The 13,037-nt window shown below is 41.9% G+C and overlaps 1 protein-coding gene across 4 annotated transcripts in view; it reads left to right on the top strand.

Moving 5' to 3' along the window:
* DYRK1A (dual specificity tyrosine phosphorylation regulated kinase 1A) overlaps positions 1–11,438 on the top strand; it is a 126,531-nt gene extending 115,093 nt beyond the window's left edge. For 3 of the 4 annotated variants that reach the window (XM_070407200.1, XM_070407201.1, XM_070407199.1), the window contains exons 10-12: positions 1,107–1,413; positions 1,843–1,967; positions 8,206–11,438. In XM_070407200.1, the coding sequence (XP_070263301.1) occupies positions 1,107–1,413; positions 1,843–1,967; positions 8,206–8,826 (1,053 nt within the window). In that variant the 3' untranslated portion in view covers positions 8,827–11,438. Of the gene's footprint in view, positions 1–1,106; positions 1,414–1,842; positions 1,968–2,693; positions 2,833–8,205 lie in introns of those variants that run through there. The other variant, XM_070407202.1, reaches the window with a different exon arrangement.
* Positions 11,439–13,037: the final 1,599 nt, after the last annotated feature.

Raw genomic sequence — 13,037 nt, 5'->3', positions numbered from 1 at the left:
CTACCTTGTGCCTCAGGTCATCTGTGTTCATCCTGCTGCTCTGCCCCAAGACTTAACAGTGCCCTGGGGGTCCTAGCGGGGCTCCTGCCTCTTTGGATCCATGCTGCTCCCATCCCCAGGCCTGTTCACATGCAGCTGTTAGAAGTCACTGCAGAGCTGGGTTGAATTCTCCTTACCCAGACCTATGGCAGGTGCTCCTTCCCTGCTTCTCTTAGGAAGAGCTGTGCATAGTCTAGAATGTTCTTAATTCTGGTTTCTTTAGCCCTCAGCTCTCTGATGAATTTTTAAAAAGCAATGCTTTTTGTGGCTTACCTGCTAGGCTTGTTTTTGCTTTTAGAGTGAGAGCGGTGGTCTTCTGCAGATTTCTACATTGTAACTAGAAGCCAAAATCCAGTGATTTTATTTTTAATAAATTCAGTATTCCTAGATATTTTAAGGGTTATACTATTATCTATTAAAAATTGAGTGTGCAGGAAACCTCAACACATGTCAAGGTAATTCATTATTAAACATTCTCTAAAGGGCTTAAGTAAGATGTGCTTTTAGTTTCTTTAAACATGAGCAGGCGGGGTAGACCATGATCATTTACTTGGAGCGCACGCGGTGCGGTCGCCACAGCTGGAACCACTGCCACTGCAGGGCGTGCACCCAGGTTGCCGGGTGCGTAGGCAGAGAGGAGGTTCAGACCTCTGGGCTGGAGCACGGCCCACACGCCTCCTTCCTGAGGGACGAGATGGTGATGTGTAGGCTTTGTGGGTTTCCGTCGTGTGTCCTGATTTGGTTTTGTTTATTTTTACAACCTTTAAAAAGATAAAAACCATACCTGAGGCTGTACAAAGACAGGCCCTGGACCAGGTCATAGTTTATTGACCCAGGCCTAGATGGTCTTTATAGTAATTTTTGGTCTCAAGATTATTTTGAAATTTTCTAACCACAGTGCATTTGGAATAATAACGTGAAAAAACATTAGAGGACTTAACTGTAAATCTAAAGAGATTTCAATAAAGGCCTCAATCTGTAATATATTTTAGCATATTTGAAATTAAGTAGACGTTTACATATCCCATCAAACTTAGAGAAAGCCTTTTTGTCTTTGTTCTCTTTAGGAGTATAAACCACCAGGAACCCGCAAACTTCACAATATTCTTGGAGTAGAAACAGGAGGACCTGGTGGGCGTCGTGCTGGGGAGTCGGGTCATACGGTAGCTGACTACTTGAAGTTCAAAGACCTCATTTTAAGGATGCTTGATTATGACCCCAAAACACGAATTCAACCTTACTATGCCCTGCAGCACAGTTTTTTCAAGAAAACAGCTGATGAAGGTACAAACACAAGTAACAGCGTGTCCACGAGCCCTGCGATGGAGCAGTCCCAGTCTTCGGGCACCACCTCCAGCACTTCGTCAAGCTCAGGTCTGTCCTCGGGCGCAGACGAGGCTTCAGAACATTTGCTGTCTCTTTACCTGGCGGGGTTCTTTAAAGTGTTCTCAGGCATTTGTTCACGGGGTGGGGAGGCTTCATTTCACCTACCTCTAGTCATTGCAGTTAGTAAATAAGTTCTGCTTGGTAGCTGGAAACAAAACTCCTTATTAACCAAAATTTTAAATTGTTTTTTAAATGGAAATACTTTGTCCACATGCTTCAACTTCCCCTAGCGAAACCGTCTTGATCTGTTGTAGTTCAGGGTTGATGTGCAAGAACTGAATCAGGAATCCGGTGACTTTCTCTTAATGCAGATTTTTGTGTGTGACACACTTTCAATTTTAATGTTATAGTTTTAGACGATAAACTTGAACAAAACTGACTTTATACTCACAGTTGTTTTGTGTTGCAATACTTTAGGTGGGTCATCGGGGACAAGCAACAGTGGGAGAGCCAGGTCGGACCCCACGCACCAGCATCGGCACAGTGGCGGGCACTTCTCAGCCGCCGTGCAGGCCATGGACTGTGAGACACACAGTCCCCAGGTGAGCTCTCCCCACCTGGTGCACGTCTCCTGCCACACTCAGGCCTAGTGGTATTGGGTGCTGAGTGCCTGTAGAATGAATGTCATGTTCTCTAAAGGTTCATAGCTTCCTCCATAAGGAATTATAACTGAAGAAGCACATCCTTGCAGTCCCCCCTCGTTTATAAATAGTTAACATTTATTGGGTGCACATTAGCCATTGCTGAAAATGTCTCTTGTTTTGCTTTTTGTTCCATCTTTATCTCATTTGCTACAGCAAAATTTTCAGCTTTATGCAGTGAGGATTTTCATTTTACATTGGGAACTGAGACTTCCTCGATTAAGTGACTCCCTGGGTCACTGTCTTAATGACTACACTCTGCCCCACATGTGATTTTTTTTTTTTAAACACTGTTGAAAGGAACTCCTTTTTTTTTTTTTTTTTAATAATATATTTTTATTGATCCCAGAGAGGGAGGGAGAGAGAAACATCAATGATGAGAGAGAAGCATTGATGGATTGCCTCCTGCACACCCCACACTGGGGAGCGAGCCCACAACCCGGGCATGTGTCCTGACCAGGAATTGAACCGTGACCTCCTGGTTCATAGGTTGAGGCTCAACCACTGAGCCACGCTGGCTGGGCCCCACCTGTGATCTCTCAGCACCAGTAGTTCTATGTTCTGAATCAGTTTGTAGTTTGATTTCAACTCCACATTGTTTTGTTTTTTGTGTTTTTTTCCTTTTAGGTTTTAAACCTGTTGAAGAGAATCTCACTTAAGTAATAACTTTTAAAAAAATTGAGGTGAAGCATATGGTGGTGGTAACCTTGCTTTGTAAAATAATAAATTAAATCACTGAACACTGTTGTTATGGTACTTTGTAATGAGAGACCAGTGTGTCATTTGAGTGAAGTAACACTGAAGTTGTTGACTTTCACTCCCCATTCTTGTGACTGGGCTCCCGAATGCCACGGGAAAGACCACGCACACCAGATGCGCAGTTGCTACTGTTCATCAGCACTGGCCAGCCTCTGCTGGGCCTCAAATCCTTCCTTATGTAGTTTTTGAATAGTTGATATATTCACATGGTTAAAATAAGTAATATAAAAGGGGATTCAATGAAGTCTTCCCTTTTATGTCCTGTAGACCCCCAATTTCTAATTTATGTTATTAGTTGGCTTTTTTTGAGATATTTCATGCATATGCAAACAAAATATATATGCATTTCACCTAATCTTTGTATCTGATACACACTGTTTCACATCTTTTTTTTCTTAACATGTTTTACATATTTGTTTAATATATTTTTAGAGATATTTTCATATCAGTACACAGATAGCTTTTTCTTTAGAAAAAAAAACAGTCGCACAGTATTTTGTTGCTTAGATATTCCATAAGTCACCTCTGCAGTCCTCTGTTAATGGACAGTTAGCTTATTGTCAGCTTTTTTTTTGACCACTACAAATTATGCTGTAATAAATAAATCACACATGTCATCCCACACATACGCAGTTTGTGATATAAATTCCTAGGCGTGAGATTGATGGGTCAGAGAGTAATGTGATTTTTAATTTTGATAGCTGTTGCCAAATTGCCCTCTCTATAGTTTTGCCAGTTTTGTTTCCCACGAACAGAGTTTGGAGAAACAGTCAGTGTGATCACCTTTGGATCAGTCTGACATGAAAAATGCTATTGAAATATAGTTTTATTTTGCTTATTTCTTCTTATGAATTAATTTTAGTAGCTTCATAGTTTATGAACCATTAGTATTTTCTGAGGATTTTCTGCCTCTTTTTTCTACTGGATTGTTTTCAATTGTGTTTTTGAATTTTGGTTCTCAGACCACTTTGTTGAGTGAATACTTAATGATCTGTGCCAGCTGCTGGCGTAGAGACGAGCTTTGCCTTCCTGGAGCTTATAGTGATACAGTAAATAAGCAACATTAACCAAAGGAATAGAAAGTGCAGATAACATTGGCTGTTAAAACAAAGATAAGGCAGGGTAACCCTATATAATAAAAGCCTAATACACTAAGTGTCCGGTCGTCCAGTTGGCCATTCAACCAATCAAAATGTAATATGTTAATGATATGCTAAGGCCACTGAACTGCTCACTATGATGTGCACTGACCACCAGGGGGCAGATGCTCTGATTGGTAGGTTAGCTTACTGCTGGGGTCTGGCCCATCTGGACTGAGCCAGATGGGCTGGACACACCCTGGAGCCCTCCCACAGTCCCTCCCCAGCTGGCCAACCTCCCACATCCTTCCCGGGCCCTGATTGTGCATTGGTTGGGACCCTCGGCCTGGCCTGCGCCCTGTTGCAATCTGGGACCCCTCAGGAGATGTCGGAGAGCTGGTTTCGGCCTAACGGCAGAACGACCAGTCACTATGACATGCACTGACCACCAGGGGGCAGATGCTCAATGCAGGAGCTGCCCCTTGGTGGTCAGTGTGCACCCCCTGTGGGAAGCTGGGCTGGTGAGCACAGCGGCGGTGGCGGGAGCCTCTCCCGCCTCCCATGGCAGTGCTAAGGATTTCCAACTGATGGCTTAGGCCCGCTCCCCACAGGGCTCCTGGACTGTGAGAGGGTGCAGGGCAGGCTGAGGGACACCCCCCGCCCCCTGAGTGCACTAATTTCCTGCACCAGGCCTCTAGTGTAATAAAAAATGGCTATTTGTTGGGTGGGATGTATTAATTCAACTAGGCCAGATGGATATCAGTAGACCCCCAATACATGATAGCTTAGAATATGAAGTTTCTCTTTTATGTAACAGTCCAGAGTAGGTATTCAACTTAGTGACATGGCTCTCTCCTTGTGTCCTGGGCTCCTACCATTGTGTGGCTCCTTCATTCCCTGAGGCCTAGTTGTTTGCAGTATTCAGCAGACAGAAGGACTTGGGTAGGTATTTTGTGGGCCATGTCCTGCCCTGACATAGAAACTTTTATGTACATTCCATTGAGTACAGCTGAGTCACCTGGCCATACCTAAGTACAGGAGCGGCTGGGAAGTGTAGTGCAGCCATGTGCTCAAGAAGAAGAGTAGCTTTTTTGTGGACAACTAGCAGTCTCTGCCACAGGAGTTGGCGCAGCATTAGCCAGAGTGGTCAGGGAAGACTCTGGAACTGAAATGAAGATGAAGAAGCATCCAAGCAGAAATTAGAAATCAGAGCATCCTAGGCAGAAGGGAACAGGACGTACAGATGCCCTGTGACATGTGAAACACCTTAACCCGGTAGAAGAATAGAAGGAAGACCCTGTGTGGTGGAACCCAGGGAGCGGGAGGAAGGATGGCTAGAGGGAAAGGTTGGAGAAATGAGCATTGGCCTGATTTGTGCAGACCATTGGATGAATTTTAGGTTATTTTGTTAGTTTCTAAGTGCAATGAGAAGTCATTAAAAGATTTTAAATACAGTGGGGCCTTGACTTACGAATTCCTTCCGAGACCGAGCTCGTTAACTCAAATTACTCTATCAACTCAATGCAAAAAATCGGCCGAGAGACAGCTGGTATCTCAAAAAACTCGTTAGTCGGGACACTCGTAAGTCAAGGCCCCACTGTAGTGAAGTGATTAGGATTGTGCTTTCATATTAACTGCATTTTTCTTTTTATCTTCTGGCCCCCTTCACCAATCCCCCGCCTCTGGCCACCACCAGTCTTTCTATATATATGAATGTTGTGAGGGTTTTTGTTGTTTTGTTGTTTGTTGTTTTTTCTTTTTTTAAGATTCCACATACAAGAGAGATCATGTAGTATTTACCTTTCTTTGCCTGGCTTATTTCACTAAACATAATACTGTTGAGGTCCATCCATGCTGTTGCAAAAGGCAAAACCTCATTTTTAATGGCTAAATACTATTCCATTTTATATACACCACAATTTCTTTATCCATTCATCCATTAATGGACACTTAGATTGTTTCTGTATTTTGGTTATTGCAAATAATGCTACAATGAATATGGGAATGCATGTATCTTTTTGAGTAAGTGTTTTTGTTTTCTTTGGATAAATACCCACAAGTGGGATTGCTGGATCATATTATTTTATTTTTATTTCTTAAAAAATAATAGTTTATTGACTTTAGGGAGAGAGAGGAAAGGGAGAGGGGCAGAAAGAGAGAGAGAGAGAGAGAGAGAGAGAGAGAGAGAGAGAGAGAAATATCAATTGGCTGCCTCCTACACGCCCCCCACCAGGGATTGAGCCCACAACCCAGGCATGTGCCCCAACTGGGACTTGAACCAGCAACCTTTCAGTGCACAGGAAGACACCCAACCAACTGAGCCACACCGGCCAGGCTGGTAGTTCTATTTTTAATTTTTTAGGAATTTCTATACTGCTTTTCATGGTGGCTGCATCAGTTACATTCTCACCAACAGTGCATGTGGGTTCTCTTTTCTCCACGTTCTCGCCATCACTTGTTTTTTGTTTTGTTTTGTTTTGAAATCATAGCCATTCTGACTATTATGTGTGTGAAGTGATATCTCATTGTGGTTCTGATTAGCATTTCCCTGATGATTGATGATGTTGAGCATCTTTTCAGTTATCTGATGGCTATTTGTATATCCTTTTTGGAAAATGTCAATTCAGATCTTCCATCCATTGTTTTTTCATCAGATTGTTGTGGATTTTTTCGTTTGTCATTTTACTATTAAGTTGTGAGATTTTTGTTTGTTTATTTTCTAATATATTTTGGATATTAACCCCTTTCAGATATATGATGTACAAATATTTTTTCCTGATTGATAGGTTTTGTTTCATTTTTGCTGTGCCGAAGCTTTTCAGTTTGATGTAGGCCCACTTATTTATTTTTGCTTTTGTTGCTGGTACTTTTTGGTGTCAGATTAAAGAAATCGTCGCCAAGACCCTTGTGTCAAGTTGCTTCTCCCTGTTTTCTTCTGGAGGAGTTATGGTTTCAGGTCTTTTATTCAAGTCTTCATCATTTTGAGTTAATTTTTGTGTATGATGTCAGTAGTGGTCACAGTTCATTGTTTTACATATGGCTGTCCAGTTTTCTTAGCACCATTTATTGAAGACACTGTCCTTTCCTCATTGTTTATTCTGGGCTCCTTTGTCATAGATTAATTGATCGTATGCATGGGTTTATATCTAGGCTCTGTTTCATTGAACTATGTATCTTTTTGTATTGCCATTACCATACTGTTTTAATTACTATATCTTTATAATTTAGTTTGAAATCAAGGAGTGTAATGCTTATTTTAAAAATTATTATTGATTGATTGATTTGAGAGAGAGAGAGAGAGAGAGAGAGAGGAGAAACATTGATTTGTTGTTCTACTTATTTATGCATTCGTCGTTGGTTACGACTCGTATGTACTCTGACTGGGGATCGAACCTGCAACCTCTAACCAACTGAACTACCTGGCCAGGGCTATTTTATTCTTTTAGATGCAGTTATAAATAGGATTATTTTCTTTATTTCTCTGATAATTCATTATTAGTCTATAGAAATGCAACATATTTTTTGTATTGATTTTTTTATTCTAACTGAATATGTTTACTGAATTTGTTTATTCTAACAGTTTTTTATGTCTAGGATTTTCTGTATATGTCGTTTGCAAATAGTGATAGTTTTATACCATCCTTTCCAATTTGAATGCCTTTTATTTCTTTTCTTTGCCTAATTTGGATTTGTGTTTTTAAAAAGATTATTCTTTTGGCTTTTTGGAGAATAGATTGGAAAAAGGCAAGGATGGAAGGTGGAAGTTGATCGAGGAGGCTGTTGTATAATTTTAGGCAAGAGATGATAGTGGCCTGGGATGGAGATGGAGAAAAGTGTCCAGGTTTGGGATCTAATTTGAAGGTAGTGTCAGCAGTATTGTGTTGGTTCGGATAGAGGAGTGGTTGAGCGGCTGAATGGACAGCAGTGCTGTATTGGAACAGAAGGATGGAGAGAAGGGCTTTAGGGGGAAAGTAAAGAATTCCTTTTGGACTCTCTCAAATATGTACTTAGCTATCTTTCCAGAAAAAAATTTACTTGTCCTTGGCATAGACGGTACTTCCAAGGAAAAATAAGTGGCGTGTGAAATACATGAGTCTGTTTATGGGTATAACTTGCTAAAAATTATAGCTTAATAAAATATTTTGCACTCTTGAACATGTTTGGGATTTTGCATTATAGAACTAACATAAGTTTCAAAACCTTCCTCTCTAGTTGATGTAAATGCTAGTGTTGTAGCTTTTGAATGAAGATGAAAACTTTGAAACAGTACTCCGTATAAATCCAAACGTCTGTTCTTACAGGTGCGTCAGCAATTTCCTGCTCCCCTTGGTTGGTCAGGCACTGAAGCTCCTACACAGGTCACTGTCGAAACTCATCCTGTTCAAGAAACAACCTTTCATGTAGCCCCTCAACAGAATGCATTGCATCATCACCATGGAAACAGTTCCCATCACCACCACCACCACCATCACCACCACCACCACCATGGACAACAAGCCTTGGGTAACCGGACCAGGCCAAGGGTCTACAATTCTCCAACGAATAGCTCCTCTACCCAGGATTCTATGGAGGTTGGCCATAGTCACCACTCCATGACATCTCTGTCTTCCTCAACTACTTCTTCCTCTACATCTTCCTCCTCTACTGGTAATCAAGGCAATCAGGCCTACCAGAATCGCCCAGTGGCTGCTAATACCTTGGACTTTGGACAGAATGGAGCTATGGACGTTAATTTAACCGTCTACTCCAATCCCCGCCAAGAGACTGGCATAGCTGGACATCAAACATACCAATTTTCTGCTAATACAGGTCCTGCACATTACATGACTGAAGGACCTCTGACAATGAGGCAAGGGGCTGATAGAGAAGAGTCCCCCATGACAGGAGTTTGTGTGCAACAGAGTCCTGTAGCTAGCTCGTGACTAAATTGAAACTTGAGTTTGTTTCTTGTGTGTTTTTATAGAAGTGGTGTTTTTTTCCAAAAAAACAAAAAAAAAAACAAAGTGCAAAGCTGCTTGAATCAGAAGGAGATTAACACACTGAACCGCTACAAGAGGGCAAAGCTGACTTTTTTTTTAACTTGAAAAGATTGCAAAGGGACGATGAAGTTTTTAAAAGAGCCATGTCCAAACCCATCTTCATGGATAGCTCAGAGGTGTCCTCTTTTTGCCTCCCCCATTTTAACTTGCCACATCCCAGTCATAGTGGTTTTTTTTGTCTTTCTATTCCACAAAAGTTAATGTTCAGATGTTGGTCTTGGTCATTTGCCAACTAATTTTAAAATAAAAAGGCACTGCACCTAATTTGCATAAAGGGCCCCATGAGGGTGTTTTTCCCCCCTTTTTTGGGTTTTTGTTTTGTTTTGGGTGGGGGTGGGGAATTTGGGTTTTTAAGTCCTCTAAACACATTTGGGCACGGATATGCAGTACTGTCAGGAAGAGGGACCTCCAGCTCACACAAACATCACCTTCAGCTGTATGGAAGGGACGGTGGTATTGGAGTGTGTAAGGCACAGTAAGCATGCTAAGTGGCGGGGATCAGAACTCTCCTGTCTGAACCTACTGAGGAGCAAAGCAGCAATGACATGGGATCCTGTGGGTCTCCTGTTGGAGAGGCCACAGTAAGAGAGGAACGGAACGTGACTGGTCTCCCAACCAAGGTGCACTGAGAAGCAATCAACGGGTCAGTCGCGGCCAGTCCTGGGGAGGTCTGAGTGGTGGTCTTTGGGATAACCTTTGGCCTTATGGATTTGGACTCAAAATTAGAAGAGCCTACCATTTCAGATGCAATCACTTTGGACATGCTTTTGCAGACAGTCCTTAATGCTGAAAACACAGAGAATGGGTAATTCAAGAGGCCTTTCTTTTAAAATAGACTTTTGTGACCCACTAATTGTAAGGTATTGCAAGGTCACTTTGCGTGTGTCATAAAGCTGACTTATTGGTTGAAGGTCACAGAGGTAGTGGTTTGCTCTGATGGAAATAGCTACAGCTGTGTCCCTTCCTGCTTTTTACTTTTCTTTTGCTTTTTCTTGGCACGTGGTATCTCCACCATTTCTTCTGCACAAAGACGTCTTCTGTTCATCCTGAACATTTTTTAAAAAATGCAGAATTTTATGTGACTGCTTTTTTGCCTCACAATTATGCTGTGAATTTTACAAAAATTTATTTTCTTTTTTGATAATTTATTGTACCAAAGCTGTTTTTATAGCACATAGATGTCTGTAACCAATAATGTAGCAGTTCTGCACTTTGACACAAGGTGTAACTAGACCATTTTTAAATGTCAGTTGAAAATTATGGCTGTACTATTGCTTAAACAAAACTGGAACTGTTGAACCCATAGCCAATACATTTACAGCAATCTGTGTACTGAACATAATAGATTGACATCTAACTCAAGACTACAACACCTGTTACATTCTAAATGTGTTCAGGCTTCGGAAGGGAAGGGACACTGGATCCAGAAGCTGTTGAGCCAGCAGTTGATTCTTGTATTCCTGATTGACCTACACGTAAGCTTGAGAGCAAGACCTTGGTTGCACCAACAGGTCCAAATAAGAGCATGAGTGAAGCAAGGCCCCGCACATGACCTGCAGCGAGCAGGCTGGTGTGGGCAGGTGCCTAGTTCCGAGATTATGCTGCCTTAATGTAGCACAGGCTGGCAGTTGCTAAATTTGTGTTCCCATTTTAAATTGACCACTTGTAGAGTGTTATACCTTTGAGCGGTTGAATCGGGAGAATGAAGATGAGTAATTTACCTGTCCAGGATCAAAAGAAGCCTAGAAAAGAAGCAGTAATCTACCTCTGCCGATAACCCTGTTCTAAACAACTCAGCAGAACACCACACCACTTCTTATTGGTCAATTCCATGTGGCTGACTAGGTCAACCTTTTTCTGAACAAAAGCAGGTTTTTATATGTAAACAGTGACAAAAGAAAGGCTGAAAACTATGTGAATGTGAATGGAAACGTGGAAATAATCCGTTTTTATACACCACACAAAATTTTTTTGTTGTTAATCAGGAAATCCATATTTATTTTGTAATTAAATGTCAAGCCTGTGGATGATTTTTGAACTTGGTAGTTCATAAAGGTTTACAGTGAATAAAAGGATATCATCTTGAGTATAGCAATATCAAAAGGAACTCAGTAGTTACTGCTGTTTAGGAATATAAGGTAGTGATACCATATGGGTCAGGTCATTTTTTTCTGTGCTGGTTGCCACATCTTAAAAAGCACCAAAAAACGAAAGCAGTTTTTAAACCGCTACTTACATAAAGGAAGTCATACAACCCAATGCTTCTGCACACTGTGTTACGTTACAGTCCAGTTTTGTGTGCTTTCCTACACGGTTTGGTTACAGGACTTCTGTGCATTGTAAACATAAACAGCATGGAAAAGGTTAAATACCTGTGTGCAGATTGTAAGATCTGGTCCGGACTTGCTGTGTATATTGTAACGTTAAATGAAAAGAATCCCCTTTGTATTATAGTCATGCGGTCTTATGTATGATAAACAGTTGAATAATTTGTCCTCAGACTCTTTACTATACTTTTTTAAAATTAATTTCAGAACAATGTGAACATAGTAAAATCTTCCTATGCAGCTCACCTGGTCCAGGTAATGGTCTGGTCGGTATATGAGTATAAGTTCAGTCACATGTGCAAAAAGGAGAAGAGTTACATGGACCTAGGCTTCAAAAATCTCAAAGATTGGAGGTTTAACGCATCGTTTTTATTTTTAAAGCCGGTTTTTTATATGAACGGTGACGTTGTTCACGGTTTCTCTCGGCTGCACCGTGCTGATAGTCTCGTGTTTAGGCTGGATGTGAGCGCGAGGAGATGTCTCTGACAGGCTGTGACCTGCTTGGAAGCAATAGGGATACAAACCCTAGCGGTCCTCCTCCAGACCCCCGTCTGGGCGCGTGATGAGCTTTCATGTACAGAGTGTTGGAATCCTGCTGCAGTGGATGAATTTCTCACCCAATGTCTTCTCTTCCTGTAAGTTACCCTGCATACGTATATGTTAAGGTGGCTTTCAGAAGGCAAAAACGTACACAGTTGAATGTTACCCGTAAACTTGAGGTTGTCTGCATACGACTCTTACACTTACCACATGGAAGAAGAAACTCCCTTTAGCTCTTTCTTAGGGTCTGAGCAGTTTACCTAGGTAAGTGGCATATTGCACACGACCTGGCACTCCACCAACCTAGGCTTTTATTTAATGAATTTAGAACTAAGTAAAAGGTCACTCGGGTTGCAGTCGCTCTGTGAGCCCACAGAATGACCACTGGGTTTGCCACTGTGCCCTCTTTTCTAGGACCCGTGTTGTTAAACTTATTGTCATAAGTTGTATAAGGAAATAACAATATTCACAGGAGAGAGAGCAAATGCCAGATTTCTTCTAGGCTAGTATCCCGTTTCCTTTTGGCCTGCCTTTGTTATTACTTTCGGAATACAAGTTCAGACCTCATTTTATATTAATTTTTGAAGTGGTTCATTTTAGATACAGAACTTGCTCTTAGTGCCATAAATGAAAAAAGTGAAGTTTTGAGGTTAAGATTGGGTGAAACTGACTGGGGTCCTGAGACCACATTCAGATTTCTTAGAACCTGCCGGGGATGGCGGGGACTGGTCCTGGGAGACTTCGCTGCCAGGAGGAGGAGAGCAGAAGTCCTCGTTTCCTAACCACGGCTCCTCTAGACGTGTTTCCAGGAGGGAGGACCTGCCTCAAGTAAGTTTTAGTACAAAGAGCAAGAAGGACCCTGAGAAGACCGCTGATCTCATTCTTGTCATCCCTCTCCATGCATAGTGGTCCCGGCAGTGCGTCCACTGGGACTCCCTGGACGTCAGCCGCTTGCCCCCTGGACTGGTCACTTTTGCGTGGCGCTGTGTTGAACGCACTGCATACTTTTTGTGGAAGAGTCAGTGAGGTAAGTGGTCCGCTGGCTTGTGTGTTTGTCTTTCTCTGGCGTTACGAACAGCCAAGGTCCCAGATGTCAGCTGCCCGTGGCAAGAAGTGATAAAGAACCAGGGTGTTTCTGGCGTCATGGCTGTGCTGGGTAATATTCACCTGAACTCGGAGAGCACAGGTATTTGTCATTGTTAATTTTTTCCAGTTTCCTACCTTAGA

Source organism: Myotis yumanensis, unplaced genomic scaffold (genome assembly GCF_028538775.1).
Source record: "Myotis yumanensis isolate MYYU_CA2020_CCGP unplaced genomic scaffold, mMyoYum1.0.hap1 SCAF_2, whole genome shotgun sequence".
NCBI lineage: Eukaryota > Metazoa > Chordata > Mammalia > Chiroptera > Vespertilionidae > Myotis > Myotis yumanensis.
This window is presented reverse-complemented; position numbering and strand designations above follow the sequence as displayed.